Source organism: Stegodyphus dumicola, chromosome 5 (assembly GCF_044657685.1).
Source record: "Stegodyphus dumicola isolate Sdum_Otavi_A_Nest chromosome 5, ASM4465768v1".
Taxonomy (NCBI): domain Eukaryota; kingdom Metazoa; phylum Arthropoda; class Arachnida; order Araneae; family Eresidae; genus Stegodyphus; species Stegodyphus dumicola.
In genome coordinates, this window is record NC_140772.1 from 42,312,612 (window position 1) to 42,335,380 (window position 22,769).

Below are 22,769 nucleotides of genomic sequence, written 5' to 3' on the forward strand. Positions count from 1 at the left end.
GTTTGGAGGGCATAGTTCTGAACGTATGAGCTCGAGAAGCATCCTCGGGTTGCTGTTTGTTAGGAAGCAATACAAAACTGATTTAAATGCATGAGGCAATAAGGTGGTGAATCCAACTTTGTAAATAAAGTCCAGTATTAAAATAATTGTTCATTTATTAAGAATTACAGTGTTGATTGATGTTAACCTTGAGCTCACATCCAGCCTATGAATGTTTGTGGAGGAGGTGGGGAACAATTTTCTGTCTAATATAAATAATATGTGAAGATATATTTGTTTAAAGTGGGATGCTGCTTATACAGTTTTCCTTTATTGGAATAGTGGGAAAAAAAGAATTAGATTCCAAAAAGCTCATGCAATGTAGAAATTGCACTTTTCCTTAATTTTCTAATTTGGCCCAGCTTATTATTTTTTTGCAGGCTATTATTTCTACATCTTAGCTATCTTATCAAAATTAATTTTTATTTTGTGTTGAAAATACTTTCTAATTCTGGAGCTATAGCAAGATACGTAGAGAAAAATCATATTTGATACCTGCCTTCTATAGCAGGTTTGATACAGTTCAAGCTCAAGAAAGTGCGATTTCAAAATTAGGCAAAACAATAAGCTTATTTTGATGTAGATTTTGAATGCTGTAGAATGTGAAGTTTTCTAATTAATAAAGAAACATGGAAAAATGATAATAAATGAAGATGATATACCAGAAGTTTTCCATTGTCATGACAATGCTATAATTAGCAGTCGACTAACAGATGGCAAAAATCTATCGTATAATTTTAAATCCAGAAAATATTGTTACCGATAGTGAAGAAAATAACAGAAAGGTTTTTGAGAATGAAAAGATTTCGTTTGACAGTTTAGTCGGAATTTTGAACCTGACAGTTATAGGATATGAATCATGGAACTCTGTAATTGAACAAGAAATTCTGACTGTTTATAAAATTAAGAAAAAATATTAACTCCAAGTAAATAACCAAAGTTGCATCAATTGTTCCCATGGAATTCTAAAGGAATCGGTGCCTCTTCATGTAATAAACAATCGGTAATCGACTCACTTCATTTTTGCACTTTACTAAAAGGCTTTCGTTACTTTCTACTATTTTGTTAGGCCTTCTAGTTTCACTGGAAGCTGTGTTTAGAATGCTCCGAGTGCAAACTTTTCACAGCTAATTTGTCCAGTTTATTATTGTTTCGTCAGCTTTATTCATCTGACTATATCATGTTTATTAATATTATTTTTTTATGATAGAATTCTATAAATTTGAAAATAATCTACTGCTTGATATACTGCAGAAGGCAGGTCTCAAATTTTAATCATTTTTCTTAAAATGTAAGGCAAAATACAACAATAACAGTTAATTTGTATCTTTGCTCATAAAAACAAAAGGTGGTTTATCAAAACTTGCTCAGGGTTGCATCAAACAAAAGCACAGAAGTCATGAATGTGCTGTCACATCATGATTATCCAGAACTGTTGCTATTTTATGGTGCTTGACAACAGTTTCATGGTGGTTGGAATAATACATAAGTACTTTTTATTTTCATCATATTTTAAAGTATTGTTAAATAAAAGCTTTCCATCCCTATCTAGGAATTTTTCTTTATAAAAGTGTAAGAAAACTACAAAATGAAATTAACCAAAGAGCACAAAATTTAGAAAATATAATTAAATATTAATACAGTCAAAAGTCGTTGATTTGGACACCCATAATCCAGACCTCAAAGCTACAAACTTTCTGCGCATGCGTCGCGTTGACCCATGCACATAAGACCTTTCGGCTGCAAATATGCGCATGCGCATAATACGTTTACGCATGCGCATTTAATGTATAATGGATGGTATAAGCTAAGCTAAAATTATCTAATTCAGTTAATGCTGCAGACTGCGTTGTTCCGTAATCTTCGAATTGGATCCGGCTTATTATTTTTTGCAGACTGTTAGAGCAATTTCGTAAAAGTAAGCTTGAACTTTCGATTATGTCAAATAGAATTTCCGATATATATTTACTAATACGTAAAGGATCTACAAAGCGAAAGTATGTTTCGAAGTCCATTAAACAAAAAGTGGAATTGCTGCAAAAAATAGTAAAGGCATATCCTTTGTTACTCTAACCATTCCGAAATCTGTTTATCAATTTCACGCTGCTCTGCGAAGGGGGGGGGGGAATACCGCGGCGCACAATGAATTTGAAGTTGATCTGTCAGCATTATCCTTATCTTCAGGGCAGATGTTTTTATTTTATTTGGCTTATAATTCCTTACTAAATGTAGTATTTCATCTCAATGTATTCCGTCTTTGATATGATTTAAATCAAGTTCCTCGTCATTATGATTCGCTTCCGATAGTGAAGAAAGTGACACAAAGGTTATTGAAAACGAAAAAATTTCGATTGACAAATTAGTCGGTATTCTCGACACAGCAATTATAGGACTTGAACAGCGGAACTTTGTAACTGAAGAAGAAATTATGTCTGTTTATAGAATTAAAGAGAAAGTATTATCACATAAAACGAAGCAACTTAAACAACTTACATTGAAAGAAATATTTAATAAAGTAAACAAATAAATATTAAGCTTTTTTTTTTTGTAAATTTTGATACCCTTTAGATCATAATTGTTCTTTATTTCATAAATTTTGATACCCTTTAGATCATAATTGTTCTTTATTTCATAAATTACGGTTTCATATTTTTAATTTTATAATTTCTGTATGCCATCTTACCAGATTTAAAGTGATGATCTATAATCCGGAATTGCCGAAGTCCCGACGAGTCCAGATTAACGACTTTTGACTGTATGTATTTTACATCAGAATAATATAAATAATTTAATAACCTGAAATATGTATAATAAAATGAATGAATGGTTGTCAGCTATGGGTATGAGAAACTCCTAGTATTTGCCTTTGTTATCCTAGTATCATATGCATTTATGACTATACTGAGCTTGTGAATATCATGATTGGATTGTGTATGATCCAGTCATGATATCCACTGGCTCATGTGAATATCGGGTTGTACCGTGACTGATACCATAATGGAAATGGATTACCTGGTCAGATGAATTATTTCTTTTACATTATGTCAATGCTCATGTGAAAGCACACGATCTTTTAGTTGATTGGCACTTACAAGCATGAGAAGTAAATTGGCTAGTATTGTGATTTGAGAAAATTTTTGTTAGGCATCTCTGGGACGGATGGTTGTTATGGAGTACACCCATGACACCTGTAGCCCTGGGCAAATAATCACTGTTGATTAATTGTAGCTTTTTTTGGCTCCTTTCTCCTCTGTTGCTGCAAGATAATGCTCTTGGCACAAATTAAGCTGATGAATTCCAGGTAATATTTAGTCTCCTAACTCTCTGGATATTAATCCTATTGAGCATAGCTGGGGTTTCATGGGCACCAACTCTGAGCTCAACAACCACCTCCTTATAATCTGCGAGCAATGTAAGACTTCTGCTTCCAAATGCAGTACAGTAAAAAGTACGTAATCCGGACTTGTCAGGACTTCGGCGATTCTGGATTAGGGGTTTTTTGGATTATAGATCATCAATTTAAATCTGGTAAGAGGGCATGCAGGAATTATACAATTAAAATATGAAACCGTAATTTATGAAATAAAGAGCAATTATGATCTAAAGGTTATCAAAATTTACAAAACAAAACAAAACAAAAAAAAAAAAAACTTAATATTTATTTGTTTACTTTGTTAAACATTTCTTTCAATGTAAGTTGTTTAAGTTGCTTCTTTTTTTGTGCTAATACTTTCTCTTTAATTCTATAAACAGACATAATTTCTTGTTCACTTACAAAGTTCCTCTGTTCAAGTCCTGTAATTGCTGTGTTGAGAATACCAACTAACTTGTCAATTGAAATTTTTTCATTTTCAATAACCTCTCTGTCATTTTCTTCACTATTGGCAGCGGTATTTTCTGGATCTAGAACCATACTACAGATTTTGCCGTCCGTTAATTGATTGATGATTGGGGCATTGTCATCACAATAAAAATCTTCTGTTATATCATCTCCATTTATTACCGCTTCTCCACATTTCTTTACAAAATCCAATAACTGGAAAATTTCACCTTTAGTTTGGATGTCCGAAAACCTTCAAATTTGCGGCTATCATCTTCATCGTGTTTACCATGAAATATGGTAGCTGGCCATAATTTATGCCAAGCATTGGCCATAAATTATGCCAAGCATTTTTTAACTTATCTGGAGACACAACCTCCCACGATTTTGCGATGCTCCACATAGCAGATTTTATGCTAAAAAATTTCAAAAAGTCTTGAATAGTCTTGCCGTTGTTTAATAAATTTAACATAGATTTTAAAAATGCTACTTTATATTTTCATTTCAGTGCGTGCACTATTCCCATATCCATAGGCTGAATGATAGACGTACAATTTGGAGGAAAGAATAATATGGATACATTATCTTTCACTAAAACTTTTAAGTGAAGTATGCGCCGAACAGTTGTCAACAATCAGGACTATTTTTGAGTCATTGGGTAAACTGAATTCAAATGTCGCCGAGCCTTGGGTATAAAATGACTTTCAAACCAATCATTCATCAAAGCTTGTGTCATCCATGCTCTCATGCTCTTTTATTTGCATGATATATAATGGGGAAAATCATTACTCCTTTAAATGCTTGAGGTCGTGCATGTTTTCCGATTACGAAAAGTTTGCACTTGTGCGTTCCTGCAGCATTTGCACACGCTAAAATTGTTAGTCTCGCTATGGAATCTTTGACACCAGTTGGAGCCTTTTCCGTAGATGTTGCCAAGGTATTTCGCGGTACATATTGCCAGAAAAGATCAGTTTCATCAGTATTGTAAATTTGTTCTGGAGATAATTATTCACTAGTAATCAGTTCAATGAATTCATCTGCAAGTTGTTCAGCAGCTTCAATATTAGAAGCTTTTTCATCTGAAATTATTTATCTTATACCATGGCAATTTTTATTTATATTAACCAGGGAGTTCTCAAAGTAGTGGGTACTGCACATAGTGCTCAGTCTCTTAAGTATTTATTTCTGATATAATTATAACTAAACAAATAAAGGGTGGCATAAAATCTGATCCTTTATCTTCATTATTAGCAATTCCAAATATAGGGTTCTGCATTATTTTATTTCTAACATACGAAACAGCTAAATCCATCACGGCAAGTTCTTGATAAGTGTTTTGCAAGGCAGTGTTTTCAGAGTTCGTTGTCTGCACTTGGTTTCAGAGGAACAAAATTTCATTATGCTAAATTTAACAGAAACAGTCCTCTAAAGGTAATTGTAATTGAATGAGGGTTTCATTTTGAACAGCAGCTGATTGGAGGAGGAAGTATCCCATCTTTTAAGGATTCTACATACAAAATCTTCCCTTCAGGGTAGATGCATTATGCTCGCAGAGTGTTATAAAAAATATCATGAAATGCTTCTTAGCTTTGCTATACATTAGCAGTCTTTGATTGGAAAGGGAGTGGTAACTGTAAGCTGCAGGAAAAAAAAAAAAAAAAAAAAAAAAAAAAAAAAAAAAGCATTGATTATGCTTATAATCATGAAGTGGCATATCAGCTAAACTAAACAGATGGAAGGCAATCTTTCTGCTGGCTAGAAACGTAGGATTTGAAATTTAAATAAATCTCTGTAAGAAGCATTAAAAAAAAAGTGCTATGTGCTTAATTTGTAACATGTCAAAAATGTCAAGAAAAAACTCTTAAGCCTGAAAGAAAAAAATTGTTATAAGATATTGATGTTCTTGATAAAAGTTGACTGTTCAAGCATAAACGTATCTTTATCTGGCTTTAGTTTATGGCTGTCATTCGTTCTTGTACTAAATCTGCATGTCTTTATTTTTATGCAGTTGTACTAAACTGAATTTTCTAATGAAGTATGGTAACCATTCCACTTTTTTTCAGTAAAATATATTTTGTGTATAATTCTACATTCTAACAATTCTAATATTTGTTTATAATTAATTTTAATTGCATATTTATATGTGTGAAATCTTTTCTCATTTTAATTTAAGTTTAAAATCAATAATCTCTGCCATTTTTCTTTTTTTAAGAAAAACTTTTTCAAAATGCATGGTTTCTCATGTGCATTCTATATCAGAGAGTGAAGATAGCGAAGCTGAGCCTGAGAGTGTGAAATGGATACCAGAAGATTGCAAAGCCACTAAATTGACTAACTGTGCTGAAGAAAAAGACATTAATAATAAATCTGATGAAGAATGGGATATCGGGAAAGTGAGTATTTTTTAATATTGAAATAAAATTATGAAATGTGGTTCTGTCGATGATGAAGTGTTTTTGAAAAATTTTAAAACTTCATTAAGTATCGTTAATTATTCAAGTGAGTAGCATTGTGAGTGCTCTGAGGCAAAAATTTAGTAGTCTTTATGTAGGTAACTAAAATTTTTCAGATGGGCAGACAGTACACATTAAAATTAAATTATTTGTTGGCTGTGTAAATAGGAATTATTTTGTGTTTGCAGATGATAATTTGTGTCGGTAATTGCTATTTATCTATCATAGAATAGATTCTGGAACAAAGGAAAAGAAAGCTGACACATGAACGTATTATGCAATAGTTTTCTATAGTTTCAAAGTATGATTAAATTAAGAAGAATGCCTTCATCTACAGTTAGCACATGGAAATGAAATTTCATCTTGTGTCAGGTGTAGTCAGGTGGTTTTAAAGGACTTCATAGAGGTCTAAATTCTCTACTGGATGGACACGCAAAAAAACCTTTATCGGCAGTAATCCCAGAAAATGTGTCAGCCATATGAAAAATATTAATCAATGATAAGACTTTGACAATAAAATGATACTATTTACATTGGATATACAGCTATACACAAAATTATTCATGAAGAACTGTGTATAAAAAAAATTAATTTGTCAATGTCTCCATAAATTAACAGCAAAATGCAAATTATGTCAGAATCAATCAAGAAATCCTAACATTATTTAATGATAGTGGACAGTACATTGTTTTAAAATTCCTAACAGGTGATAAAATGTACATGTAGTTTTTTGGCATTTAAATATGCCAAGAAAGTAAAGTATGGGTCTTTGAAGACAGTGCACATTAAAAGGAAATTATTTGTTAGATGTGTAAATTACCTTCTCAAATCAATAATGATGAAAAGACAATGAACAAGAGAAAAGTAACACTGAGAATTTTCATGAAAATGTTGAAAATGATTCTCACTTTGATTGACAGTTTAATTCTTATTGAATAGTATACTTAAATGTGATTTGTTAAACATCACATCAGATTTTAGTGAACTGTAACATTCTGATATAGATGGCACTCTTCAAAGATTATTAATCATTGATGAAATGGTCCTTAGTTACTGCAACCAGAGATGAGTTTCTTCCACTGATCTTTCAGGACAGTAGGAGAAACTGGAAAAATCCATGAGAAAAGAGAAGAAATGAACAAACAGTAGAGTTGATAAAGGGGATAAATTTACTAATAAGAGTTTTAACTTATTTGAAAATAAGTATTTATTATTTCTATAAGAAAATGTAAAGCATTTGACCAAGTTAGGAATGAAATATATTATTGCATGCAGTAGTATATATATTATATATTATATATATACAAATCTTGTAAGTTTACAATTGAAACTAGTTGGATTATATATACTAGTTGGAAACTAGTTGGATTATATAGTTGGATTATTATTTAAATTGCTGAGTTGGATTATTATTTAAATTGCTGATATAATATAGCTTCTTATAAATAAAATATAGTAGAAATAATAATAAAAACGTGAAATAAATTCAAAAATTAGTTTCCTTTATTTATTCTCTTTAGTGGAAGAAACCTGTTTCTTCTGACTGGTCTTTTCTACTGCAGAAGAAACTTAGTCTTCTTGAAAACTGGTAGAGAATATTGAAAATTGAACTTTGTTCAAATATTTGAAAAAAAGAAATTAGTTGTTGGTTTAGACATTAAATAAAAATTGAAAAATCAAGTTTTATTAACTTTGATGATTTTATTCTCTAATGAAGCTTATATTTTTCTTTTCAACCTTACACTAACTGATGGAGTTATTATAATTATACCTGTTATTGTATTTCCCTAATAAAATTTTGCTTAGTGCTCTTGAACTAATGGATTAATAAATCATGTTAAGTAAACTTTTTTCCCAGTAGTCTTACCATGTTAATATTTTATAGTGTTAGTTTCTTAAATTACATTAATTATTGCCTAAACAGCTATTAACTAAATCATTGAAAATTATAATATCTGGTTATTTCTGTAAGTGAAAGAGAAGGAGAGAAAAATAGATACAGTGGCTCACAAAAATTTGTAGGGTACTTTGGCTTTTTGTAATTCTTAAATGAACATAAAAACTAAAATAAATTAAAACAAAAAGAAAGACATTTTATTGTAATTATATATAAATTCAACATTTTCTTATCATAAATACATTTTTGAAAAGATGAAAATTAAATTAAAAAATAAATATCATTTGTTTAATGAGGAAAAATATTCTCACAAAAATAATCAGACACTTTTAATAACAGCCAAAACTGAGAAAACTTACATTGTTTCTGCTTCTTTATATTCTGTAGGATAACCTTTACACTTGTTCACTTTATTTAATCTTTTGGGCATTGACTGCACAGTTTTTTTTCTGGATTTATTTTATGCCATTCCTCTTGAATCACTGCTTTCAGTTGCTGCCACGAAGATATGCTTTGTTTTCAAATTTTTGATTCTAGTTCCTGACAAATATGTTTGATAAGGTTAAGATCTGGTGATTGAAGTGGTGCCTTAATTACTTCTGGACACTTATATAAAAGGCAGAGTTTGACACTGTTCGCAGTATGCTTTGGATCATTATCCTGGTAGAATTTAAAACTACTTTCTTTGTTAAGTTTTTGTGCTGATGATGCCAAATTTCACTTCAAGATGTCAAGGTATTTATACTGATCCATTATACCATCTACAAACTCTATATTACCAACACCAGAATGTGCCATAGATTCCAGTACCATAACTCCTTCTCTGCCATATTTAACATTCGATATTAAGTTTTGCTTCTGAAACTCCTCTTTTGGTTTTCTCCACACCAACGCTCTTAGCCGAATATGTTAAATTTACTTTCATCAGCAAACAACACTTTTTTTCCAGTAATTAGGTGTCCTTTGTTTCATTGATTTTGCAAAAGTGAAGCCAAGTTTTCAGCTTTTTTTTTTTTTTTTTTTTCAGTTTTTTTCAGTTTTCAGCTGACATAAAATTTTCTGTGTGCTACTTGCCCATGATATCCTGCAGATCGCATTACTATTCTTACAGTTTCTGGATTTACACATATTCCATGTAATTCATGACATTCCACAGTAAGTTTAAGGAGCACTCAGTCTTGGATTCTTTTTAATATTTCTTAGAATAAAGCATTTCATTCCATGAGATAACTTAGATGGTCTTCCAGGTCTTCTTTTGTTTTGAATACGATTCTGTCGCTTATAACGCATAATGATACCGAAAATTGTAGAATCATTTAAATAAGGTTTTAAATAGGCAATTTTTCTAATGGTAATAATTCTTTCTTTTGATGCAAATCAATAACTAATCTGAGGATTTCTAATGATGTTTCCTTTAGTGACCGAGCCATTGCAAAAAAACATTAAATTAATGAATATTTTCTTAAAAAAATTTGAATTATAAAAGCAATCAATTTTTAGAGTTTTGTTAAGCTTCTTTATCCAAATTAATTCCATAAAATTTCATTTTTTTATTTATTGCAAATGATTTTAATTAGATATTATGGAAATGTCCAATTAATTTTGTGGTATTTTTTTCTTCCATTTCAGTCTAAAAGGCTATTTTTTTAAATAGACCATTTTGTTTTTCCAAATTTATTCAGTACAAAGAGATAGCTAAGAAAATATGTATTCAAAGGGAAAATATTCTTTATTAGTTTACTGCAAAGCTTTTCTCCTACTAAAAAAAAAGCTGCAAATATTGTTGTGTCCAATCATTTTTGTGAGACGCTGTATATCATTTGAACACATTTTCCAGCTATAGCAACAACTTTGTTTTAATTGTTTTGAGAAAGTCTTTTTCTTAAAGTAGCCATATCTTTGCTATTCTATTTTAGCAAATACAATTGTGGAAATGGTTCACTTTAATAATACAGCAAGAAAATGACACCTTAGGCATATTTCAGCTAAAATTTAACCTTTTTTTAAAACAATCTGAGCTGAGTTATATGCTGAAACCATTTTAAACTATTTTAGTGATCTATAGTGCTATGCAGAATTTTACTTCTTCTTTTGCAATCAGTCCCACTTTCGAATTCATTTTTCTGTATATTAATTTTTTTATTATCTATTAAAGTAAAAATTTGCAGTTTTTTCGCCTTCTTCTATTGGGACAATGTGTAATGCATAAATACCAAATTGGGATATCAACAAACTACATAATTCCAAAAACTTTATTCATATAAATTAAGTAATATCATACTACAACTCTATAAATCATTTTGTGATGCATCACAAAATAGTATTAGCAGTAATTTTATCTTGCATCCAAAGCTATGATTGATGTGGAATATAAAATTTAATTAGTTCTTTCATCTTTCAAACTAAGCTGAAAGTTTCCAACACATAAGTTGGAAAATGTTCAGATTTCTAACTAATATATTTAATTTAATTCACCTTTCCAGCTAAATGAATTTTAGAGCATGGGGCATTTAGAATACTCTTCTCAGCACAGACATTTTTACATGCTAAATATTCCTATAACTAATTTAAATTTACTAAAAGAGATAAGCTTACAGTTTTTGATTATCACTGTCATAATTTCATCAAGAGATATCCCTGCTCTTAAGTATACATTAGCTGCAGTTGTTCCAGGTTCTGCTAAACAATTTTTAATATATTAATTTTTTTCCAGTTTATAAGTGAGCCAGTTGTACTAGTTGAGCCAGTATTGACATCTAATCAAGTTCTTTCTAAAACAGCAAAAAGAAGGAAAATAGCTGAGAAAGAAGTATGTTGATTTTATTTTTATTTATTTATTTGTGGAGCAAAATTTTACTTTATATTTTTGTGATTATTTTATTATTTTGTTCTAACAGAAATTTTTATGCAATTGTTCCAAATATAATTTATATGTGGAAGATAATATTGAAAATAGCTGTAATTTGGAATTTATAATTTGAGTTATATTAGCAATTACTTTTTTAAAAGCCAGATTTTTAAATCTGCAATTTCTAAAAATTTATTTGTACATTTTTAAAGCTTCTGATAAAAAAAAATTAATAAAATGTTAAAAAAAATGATTTAGTTTCAAAATATTATCATTTTAAAACTAAATTATTTTCTGTTATATTTTGAAAAGATGAACAGTGTAGATAATTTATATATTTATTGTTATTATTTGCTTTTTCCAAAAGAAATTTTTCTGTAATAAACAAATACTAGAAAAAGTGGACGTTAACATTATCATGTGTAAAATATGCAATTAATAGTGAAGGGGAATCAATTCTTAATTTTAAGTAAAAAGATTATCATTTTTTTCCTAAAGTCTTAGGAAGCAGATTATTTGAAAAATGATATGTTCTGTACCTGTTTCAAAAATGAAATTTCTAGTCTCAAATCAAAAATTGCAGTGTCTTTAAATATGTCTGTACCATGCAATAAACAAAAGGTATTTTATGATCATATAAACCCCATTTCTAAAAACTCCTCAACTCACTGATGTTACTTTTCGCTAAGTTAATATAAAAAAGCAGCAGCATTTTTAAAATGATGGTGCACTAAGAATTCCACAAAAGAGAAATGGGTCATTATAATTAAAAATAGCAAGAAACACCCACAATGAAACCCTTTTCAAGAAATCCTTATGTAATTTTTCTTTTTTGCATGCTCTTTCAATATACACAGCAATTAGTATTAAAAAAAAAAAAAAAACACTGAGATTTTTATAAACTTAGCATTGTACACACTGTTCTTCCCTTATACACATCAATCTGTTTTGCTGAAATACACAGCAATCTGTGTATTGATACACAGTAATTTATATATAGATTTTTTGCACAATTATGACACAGCAGTGTGAAATACACAGTAATCTGTGTAAGATTTTTTGTTTCTTAGATACATCGCTTTCTTCTCTTGTTTCTTACAAAATATTTCTTTTCTTATTTTTCATAAACAGAACAGTATGTATGAGCCATATAGCCATATCAGATGTCCGATTCAGAAAGTCACCTATAAGTTGATAATAAATTTCATAGGGGTGCTGGTAATCCGAAGGTACCAAATAATGTTTAAGTACTACAGGTATTTGAAGGAAAGATAATCCAACTCCAAAACTATGAGAAAATAGATAATCTTCAGAACGTAGCTATACATCCAGATTGTAGCATTTAAGTGTGGATCTATAGAAGTGTTTTTCCTATTGAAAGTTAAGTTGGTGCACTTCTAGAAATGACAGATTGAATGATAAAATATATTATTTAAATAGTTGTTATATTGAAATGAAATTTAATGTATTCTCCAAATTTAATGTATTTGTATTTATTTATGCACTTGTTTTTTTGCATTTTATTTTAGTCTCCAGATAGCAAGAACATAGAAAAAGAAGAAAGAATTAGATTAAGAGAAGAAAAAAGAAAAGAGAAAGAGTTAGCTAAAGCTTTGAAATTATCAGAGAAGGAAATACAGAAACGTAAAAGACCTGAAGAATGTCTGAAGGTGAAATTTTACGATTTTGTTATTTTATAAAATTTTATATAAAACCAACTTCACTTCTTTCATTGTTAAATGTGTTTCTTACTACACAGTAAATATTTAATTTACACTTTTCTTATAAAAGTTTCATTTACTTTTTTCTTTAAAAGTAAATCTAGTAATTCTAATTTGGTATCCTATATGAAAATGGCTTATCTTTTGTCACATTATCAATTTAAAAATATATATATTGATGTATTTGATTAATTTCATTCCTTGCTTTTTATTTACAAGGTAATAAATAAATTTTGAAATGGAAATAAAGTTTTGCAAAATATATTTTTAAATGGAAATGTGATTTTTAGTTACAAAATGAGTTCTTTGATCAGAACTTTTCTGACTTGCAAGACATTTCATACATGTATGCACACCAAAGGAGGAAGCTTAATTAATAAAAATAGGAAACTGATTATTTATATTTTTTATTAGGAAAGGAGGAAAAACACTCACTTTACTATATATATGTATACTGGGTGGCCATAATTAAACGGACAGTGCTCACAGTGTTCTGTAGCTAGATCTATTTGCGAGAATGACACCACATTATGTAGGAAGATTAAACAAGACGGGGGGACGAAGGATTCCGTGAAAAAACAAATTAGTTCCAAATGTCACCGCTAGGGGAATATTTGGCGCTGTGTAATAGAAAATAGAGTGTTAACAAATGCAAATTAATACGGAATAAAATTACCTTTTATATGCACATTTTCTGATTTCGTTCAAGTGCAATATGGCAACACTTTTAAAAAAGCGTAAAATCTACATAAACACTGATAAAGTCTCGTGATCTGCAATATCAAGTACACTGAGCAGAACTTCTTTATTCAAATTGCACTTTACATCCATTCGTACAGTGCCAGCTGCTTGGGTTTTAAAAGGCAATGTGTTACGTTTCGAATCAATCGGATTGAAAGTTTATGTGCAATGTCTCCTTCTTTAGTCGAGCGTGCGTTACTGGTCAAATTCTTTTACCTCAACCAGTGCAACGCGTCAGCCGCTCTTCGTGCTTTTAGAACACCCAAAAAAATGCGTAAAGGTAACGGTCCTGTGTCAGCTAATGGGCTAAAAGCAATGGTTGCGATGTTTGAGAAAACAGGTTCTCTGAAGGTTCAATCAGGCAGAAAGACGAAAAAACAAATTGTATCCTGTACCACAGGATACAATCGAAGCAGTTGCCATGGCGATTGTCGACAGAGGACCAGACAAAATTGCTGCCCCATCTAGCACTCGTGGAGTAGCTCAGAATATGGATATGCCTTACAGTACGGTATGGAAAATTTTACGAAAGATTATCAACTTCTATCCGTACAAGATCAGCCGTGTACAGGAGTTACTGTACATCGACCATGATAAGCGATTGACTTTTGCTGTCACCTTTCTTGCCAGAATGGAGGTAGATGATGCTTGGCCGTGGAAAATCTTATGGGGAGACGAGGCCCACTTTTACCTGAATAGAACTGTGAATACTCAGAACTGCCGAATTTGGGATGACAAATCACCACATGCAGTCACTGCAATTCCCTTACATTCACCAAAGGCAACTGTTTGGTGTGGGTTCACAGCGGAATTTATTGTAGGTCCATTCTTCTATGAGAACATTACCCCGACAGGACCAGAAACCTGATTTGTTACCGGAGAGAAATATCGCCACATGTTGAACAGCTTTGTCATTCCGGCATTTCAGTGAAGACAATGCCTGGGGAAAATTATTTTCGTGCAAGATGGAACCCCTCCACACATTGCTGTACGGGGGCAACAGATGCTACGACAGAAATTCACAACAGAAAGAGTCATTAGCCGCTACTTTCCAACTGCATGGCCACCTCGGTTTCCTGATCTTACCCCATGCAACTTCTGGCTATGGTGTTACCTTAAGTCCAAGGTCTATCAAGGAGTGGTCCAGGAGCTGGCTACGTTGAAGGATAACATATCGCGGACTGTACGGGAGATTCCTGCAGACATGTTACTTTTTGCTGTTGTGCATATTGTGCACAGAATGCAATATGTGGTCCACAACAACGGCAGCCACATTGAACCTCATTTGAATGTAAAATAAAAGGTAATTTCCATATTGATTTGCATTTGTTAACACTATATTTTCTATTACACAGCGCCAAATATTCCCCTAGCAGTGACTTTTGGAACTAATTTTTTTTTTCGCGGAATCCTTCGTCCCCCGCCTTGTTTAATCTTCCTACAAAATGTGGCGTCATTCTCGCAAATAGATCATGCTACAGAACACTGTGAGCACTGTGAGTTTAATTATGGCCACCTGGTATATATTTACATGTAAAACTGCAAGTGAAATGTGAAAATATTGAAAAAGTATTATATTGTTATTTTAATTATTGAAACCATTAGGTTGCGGAGAAAATATTTTGAAAAAATTTTAAGAAAAAAGCTTAATGTGTTCTGGCCTCTTGCTAGACAGGATTTTCTTATGTGTGTTTGATTTCAATTTTGAATCTATCAGCACAAAATTTTCTAAACATAAACTCTCAAAAATGAAATGGTTTATGTTTAGAACAATTGCATGTTTAATAATGAAAATAAAATGTGTATACAAATGCAATATTTGATACCCATACTTGATAGATGGAGAATTTTGAACAGTTACACTTTTGTTATCTCGAACTAGAGGCAAGAGTGATTTTATTTTTCCTCAGTTATATCATTTAGAATATTGTTTCTTTCCTTATGCATTTTGATATGTCATCCTAAGGTGACACTGTGAATGATGTTATGCTTCTTAAATGAAAATGAATAACTGATAGAGCAGCTTTATTACGAAGTTAACAGACACTAATGATGATGGTTCCAAAGATGTGATTAATGAAGATTTAGAATATTTTTTCGACTGACTTTTGGATTTGTTAAGTGAAATGAAATTATTGAATAATACTATTTATAATTTATTCTATGATGAATATGAATCTGATGTTTGACAATGTGACGAGTGCACAGATACTGTCAAACTTGCTATTTTTAAAGCATGTAAAGCTATTCAGAATGCAGTATCTGTAGTTGCTAATAACATTCCATTTTTTAATTTGTTCCGAAGTGCTCCTATCCCGGTTTCACATTCTTGTACTGTGAAGTTACTGCTAGCTAAACTTGAACCATTTCATGAAATGTAGAACAGTTTCAAAGTTTTGGAAACAATTTAAGTCTGTCAATGCCAAATTAAGCCTGTCAATGACAACCCAAATCTTTCATCCATTGATAAACTTGTATTTTCGTGCAGTTATTTAGCAGGTCAACTGAAGAGATTAGTTGATGGAATAAGTATTATCACAGATGCCAATGAAACTACAAAAAAACTTCTTATTGACAAATATGGTTATAAAAATAGAATAATTCAAGCTCACCTCGATCTTTTGGAAAATATTATGCCAATATGACATCCATCACCTACAATCTTGAAAAAGTTTTCATTGAGTCCAACTGAAAGCTGCAGGCTTTAATTGCTTTAGGAGAAAATATTGAAGCATATAGCCATGCCATAGCACCTAAAATTTTACTTGCGTTTCCTGATGACATGTATTATGGATTATTCACGTCAAAAGTGGGAAAATTTTGCAAGAGGTTATTACTGAACTTCAACAGTTTCTTGCAGAAGTGGAAAGAGCACTTATTGCTCAAAAGGTAAGAAGTGAGAAACCAGGTGATTATGTATTTAGTTTTACTACAGCAGCTCTAAATATTAACTCTAAAACCCCAAATGGTTGAAAGAAACCACCATTTTACCCATTCTTTAATACTAATAAACAGTGGCCTCAAAACTGTGAAATTAGAACTGATATTGTTGTGCGTATTCAAAAGCTGAAGAGTGCTGGTAGATGTTTCTTGTGTATGAATTGAGAATATTATTTTTAAAATTGTGCATGCAAAGAAAAGGCTTTCTGCATTAAATTCAGAAGAAGCACCATGTTTCAATATGTAAAAGTTCAAATGTTGTTCCAATTCCTCCTGTTACTTGTACTAATCAAATATGTGTATTTTCTTTTAACTTAACAAATAATACTTTCTTTTAACTATTTTCAAATAATACTTTTCTTTTAACTTAACAAATAAAACTAATCAAATATGTGTATTTTCTTTTAACTTAATTTTCTTTTAACATTCTACATCACTAACCTAACAAGCATTGCTAAATTAGTTCGATGAATTTTAGATGCTGGAAGCCAGTCCATTTTTTTTATTCATTCATGCCTCATAGACACATTAAAATTACAAGTTATTAGTTCAGATACGCTGCAAGTTAGAGCATATGAATCTTCCTCATTTATAACACAACTCAGATGTCAAGTGCAGTTTGAAGTATCCGACATCTGAAATAAATCTACAGTCACCTTAAAGGCATTTGAAAGCAGTAACACTTATCATCTCACTATAACATTAAGTATTGTACATCTTACTCGTAAACAGAAACTGAAACTTGCTAATCCCAATGATACATCACAGAACACATACCTGCTGAAGTGTTGATTACTGCAGATTTCTATTGGAGTGTTGTCACTGCCGAGCCACTTAAAAATTAATGGAAATCTTTGGTATAGTGTCTTCAATTTTCGGTTGGATTATTATAGAATCTTATTCCATATAACTACTGATACTTCCTTATCCATAATTCATAACGTTATCAGCTCTGTCATGATTCAAAAGCAAAAAAATGGAGAAACATGATGAAATGATGCATAGTATTCGATGCATCTTCTCACACAAAAGGAAATCATTCACTTAATGAAACCCACAAATAATACCACCATAATTTACTTCCAAACATTTTGGCTGTGTTACAGTTTCACAAACAAACAGCCACATGTGACAGAAGTCAAGCTTTTTTACAATTAATATTATCTGAGGAATATAGAGACACACCTCGATTTTTATGGTTTAGAACAGAACTGGATACTAACAGCAAAAGAACTCTCAAAAAAGAAATTCTTTGTTACAGGTTTTCATGACTACCTTTTGGGTTAATTTCCAGCCCCTTTTTGCTATATTCTGCTCTATGGGAATTGGCTGCTGTGCACTTGGATATTTATCCTACCCCAACAAAACAGCTTGAAAAGAACACTTTTATGGGTGACTTTATAATGAAGTTGATTCTGAAGGTGAGACCATGACTTTTTATTATGAAATACAAGGTTTAATGTCTCTTATTAGTTTGCCATTAGTGAAGTGGAAAACAAATTTACAAACACTCAAAAGTATTTGGAAGCAAGAGGGTGCTGAATTCAAAATAGTGACACAAGTTTTAGGTATCACTTGGAATACTGAAGAAGACACATTTCATCAAGACTTTTAAAGTAATGTTTAGGACTTGACAGAAAGAGTCACACTCTCCAGACTGTTCACTACAATTGAAATAGATTTTGCCAGTCTTATCTTTGTGTGCAACATGCAAACCTTGAACACATTGTACATTTGTGCTATTCACTACTTGAGCTTTGCATCTGGAGCTCATGTTTGACCTGACAGCTGATAAGTTTATGATGGCATTTCAGAGGTTTGGTTGGTGAGGCCTTCCTCATACTATCTATATTGACAATGCCACCATCTTCCATGCCTCAACCAAAAAATTGGTCTCTTTCTGGAATACCATAATGGGTAATATAGTCCAAAATTCTTATGCTACATATGGCATTTAATGGAAATTGGTGGGAAGGTTGGGGGGAATGTTTAATAGGATTAACTAAATAATGCCTTAGAAAATTGCTTGGCCACTCATTGCTGCATGAAGAAGGACTGTTTACTGCATTAGTTGGTGTAGAAGCTGCCCTGAACAACAGACGATTAGTGTATGAGGGAGGAAACGACAATTCCAAGGAAGCCTTGACTCTAGGTAATTTTCTGAAAGAGATGGTCTAAAGAATATCTTTTGGAATTACACAGTTATCATCAAGTATGCAATATTCACAAATTAGTTCCCTTAGGAAATCTGGTACTTCTACAGGAGGATGTAAGGAGTCAGCATATGTGGAAAAGAACCCTTGTTGAAGGGGCATCGAAGGCCATGATGGAAAATGCAGATCATGTGTACTGCATGTTGATCGCAAAGAAGTGACTTCACTGGTGCAGCTGGTCATACTACTTGAGGTTGACTAAGGTGTTTAGGATGTTCTGGACTTTCTATAGACAGTCACATGACATAAGTCACAGTTTTCTTGTGTGCAGAGTTTGATTTAAATTTTGAATCTGGCAACACAAAATCGTAAGAACAAAATGTTTATGTTTAGAACAGGTGCCTATATAATAATAAAAATAAAATGTGTATATAAATGCAGTATAATGTATCTGATTGCATGAAATTTTTAAAAGGAAAAATTTCTAGAACAGTAACCAAACATAAGATGATTGCTAACTATCATAATTTTACATTTATAACTGCCATAAATGTATTAAATATGACTCCATAACAAGCTACTTTCTATAAATTTGGCAACTTGGGCCAGAAAGCTGTATGACGAATGTTGATTTTGGCTGTTATTCTATACTATGTTGTTATAGCATGCATATAATTTTTCCACATAATTTTATGTTTGTCAACATGTATTTGTAATAAGCATCAGAGACAACAATGTTTATTTCTCCATGGTTTCTATTAACAGTCTTTAGCCAGTTGTGGGCAGAGATGGTAAACTATCTTTATAGTTGTGTTAAACACATCTCTTTTCTTTTTCACAGATGGTTATCTAATAATTCTTATTTAGAGGAATTTATGTATTCATTCATGTAATAAATTTATTAAAGATTATGATAAACTTTTTGAGGAAATTTTATGAACCGATTCATAGATATTCATCAGATCAGCATTATTGAATATAGCGAAATATTCTCATTTAATATATACAGTCAAAAAAGTCTTTAATCCGGACTCGTCGGGACTTCGGCGATTCCGGATTATCAGTTTTTCCGGATTATAGATCATCAGTTTAAATCTGGTAAGATGGCATGCAGAAATTATAAAATTAAAAATATGAAACCGTAATTTATAAAATAAAGAGCAATTATGATTTAAAGGGTATCAAAATTTACAAAAAAAAAAAAAAAAAAAAAAAAAGCTTAATATTTATTTGTTTACTTTATTAAACATTTCTTTCAACACGCGCATGCGTAAAGCATACATTACGCATAGTCGAAATTAGAAAATTGCAAGCAGAAAACTGTTTAATGTGTATTCGTGATGTTTATAATGATGAGGAATTTGATTTAAATCATATCAAATAAGGAAGTACATCGAGATGAAATACTACATTTAGTAAGGAATTATAAGCCGAATAAAATAAAAACTTCTGTCCTGAAGATGAGGATAGTGCTGACAGATCAACTTCCAGTTCATTGTGCAGCGCGACGTCCCCCCTCCCGCAGAGCAATGTGAAATTGATAAACATATTTAGGAATGATTAGAGAATCAAAGAATATCCCTTTATCCATTTTTTGCAGCAATTCCACTTTTTGTTTCATGGACATCGGAACATGCTTCCACTTTGTAGATCCTTTGGTAGCTCCAGAATCGGAAATTCTTTTTGACATAATCGAAAGTTAAAGCTTGCCTTTATAAAATTGCTTTAACAGTCTGCAAAAAATAATAAGCTGGATCCAATTAAAAGATTAAGGAACAATGCAATCTGCAACATTAACTGAAATAGATAATTAGATAATTTTAGCTTACCTTATACCATCCGTTATACATTAAAGGCATATGCATAAATGTATTATGCACATGCGTAGATGCATATAATTCAATGTTATTTGCATCTGCTATTTTCATTTTAATTGGAAACTAAAATTTGTTTACATTTTTGAAGAATAATGTGCACATTTTGAACAAGTCTGATATAAGTGTTTCTTCTATGAGTGAAAAATATTTTACAAAAAATCTGATGTGTGCACCACATGACTTCCTTGTATGGAATATTAAATTATACCCATTTTTTCTTGCATTTCATTTAAACTTATTGGATTGAATTAAATCTACTTCGATATCGCATAAACCACAATAGAATAAATGCACTCTTTAAAATTCACTATATTTGTTTACCATAGTGACACTCTGGCCCTAGGTTCACTTAACAGCATTACATTTTGTTCATTTTTTAACTATGCCTATGTTGTAACGCAATTAAGAGGCAATCAGCCTTGTGCGGTTTTTAAAAATATATTATAAATAGGGTATCTTTAATGATCATTTGAATCCAGTAAGATAGAACGTACTTTTTGTACCTAGTGCAGTGTCTCTAGAAGAGTAGTAAGCACAGCGCCATCTTTTGGTAAAAATTGTAGGAGAAAAGAAGAGCCATTTTTGGTCTGGAGTGGGGCTGAAGTCAGAACCCACGATGTGAGGATCCACAGCTTGAGGATTTCTGCCGCTTGGCTATGCTTGTCTTGAGAGAAGTTGCGAATTAATCTTAATGTGCAAAGTTTAAAATAATCTCAATGGCTTGGTTAAGCTAGACAAAGTTTCTGCATATTTTAGCTGATTTAATTCTCTGAGCTAATATGCTTATTAATTTCATGAGATAAAAGGTTTTCTAATCTTTGAAAATGTTAATGATTTATGCTAAATTTTTCTGCAGGTTTTTCGGCTTAACTTTGTCACTGTAAAGGTTTTTAGGCATTTCTTGATTAGTTTGGGCTGGAGCTTAAATGAACTCGGGTAAGTCATCTTGAGTGGGAATTTCTTGTGGTTTTTTTGTCTTCTCTAAATGATGAATCTTTTTCTGTATACCTCACAACTACGATAAGAAGGAATGTGATTTTTGTGCCAGTAAATTCAAGTTGGTTTTTCATCTGGTTTTAATTTACAGGTATTGGATCTGTGATTTTGTCTGCACTTACAGCATCTGACCTTTTAAAGCAGTTATTTTGGGAGTGCCCAAACTCCTGGCAATTGAAACATTGAATTGGGCGTTTTCTGGGCTGATACTTTTCTATTGTGATATTGAATCTGAACATATTGTTTACTTGATGAATTTTCTCTCCTGCAGAATTTCTTTTTAGTTCAAGGAAAAATATAGGTAAACGGATAATTTGGTCTTCTGCTTTCTTCGGGAATTGCTTTACTTTAATGATAGGGAAGCTTCTGCGTTCTAAGTCTGTGTGAATTGCTTGCTCGGTGTAGGATCTTGGGATATTCTTAAGTGTTATTGAAGAGGCTGAGGAAATTTGGTATGCATGAAAACTAATCTGTGCTTTCTGGAATTTATCAACTGTAGCTTATCGGCTTCGGTGGTAGTGTAAAGGAAAATCTGTCTGGCTTTGATTGTAACTTTGAATTCGTTTTTACATATTTTTCTTAGCATTTTGTCTTTTTCAGGCCAATCAATATCGTTTTCCGGAATGACTAAGGGGGGAATTTTCGTTTTATTTGCTGGGTTATTCTGTGCTGTAATCGTTTGTGTTTCATTTGTAACTTCCATAGCTTCGTTATTTTCGTTAAGAGTTTCAAATCTGTTATTTTGTGGAACATCTGGTGGTGAGATAGACTCGGTATTTTTCGATGTCTTCTTTGGAGTTTGCCAATCGTTCTGATTTATCGTTTTATCATCTGTTTTAGAATTTGCGACCTTCGGGGTGTTCTGAATGCTTGCTAAAATTTACTGATTTTGTTGAATTTCTTCTTGTAACTTTGAATGCATTTCTATTGCTGGTGGGGAAGTAAATGTCTTCATAGATTCAATGCAGTGTAATTTATCGGTGACTTCGTTTACTAATTTGAGTGCGAGATCTTTTGGGTTAGTCGGAAGCTGAGTATTAAGATATTTTTATAAAGTATAAAGTGGAAAGTATAAAGTCTTATAAAGTATAAAGATATAAAGTGGAATTGCTGCAAAAAATGGATAAAGGCATATCCTTTGTTTATCTAACCATTCCGAAATCTGTTTATCAACTTCATGCTGCTCTGCCGCAGCGCACAATGAATTGGAAGTTGATCTGTCAGCACTATCCTTATCTTCAGGGCAGATGTTTTTATTTTATTTGGCTTATAATTCCTTACTAA

General features: G+C 31.6%; 1 protein-coding gene across 1 annotated transcript in view; it reads left to right on the forward strand.

The window, feature by feature from the left end:
- The window catches only part of mms4 (Methyl methanesulfonate sensitivity 4), a 52,279-nt gene that overhangs the window by 2,675 nt on the left and 26,835 nt on the right, over window positions 1–22,769 (forward strand). The window contains exons 2-4 of the mRNA XM_035351827.2: window positions 6,072–6,252; window positions 10,923–11,018; window positions 12,587–12,727. Of these exons, the coding sequence (XP_035207718.2) occupies window positions 6,072–6,252; window positions 10,923–11,018; window positions 12,587–12,727 (418 nt within the window). The remainder of the gene's footprint in view (window positions 1–6,071; window positions 6,253–10,922; window positions 11,019–12,586; window positions 12,728–22,769) is intronic.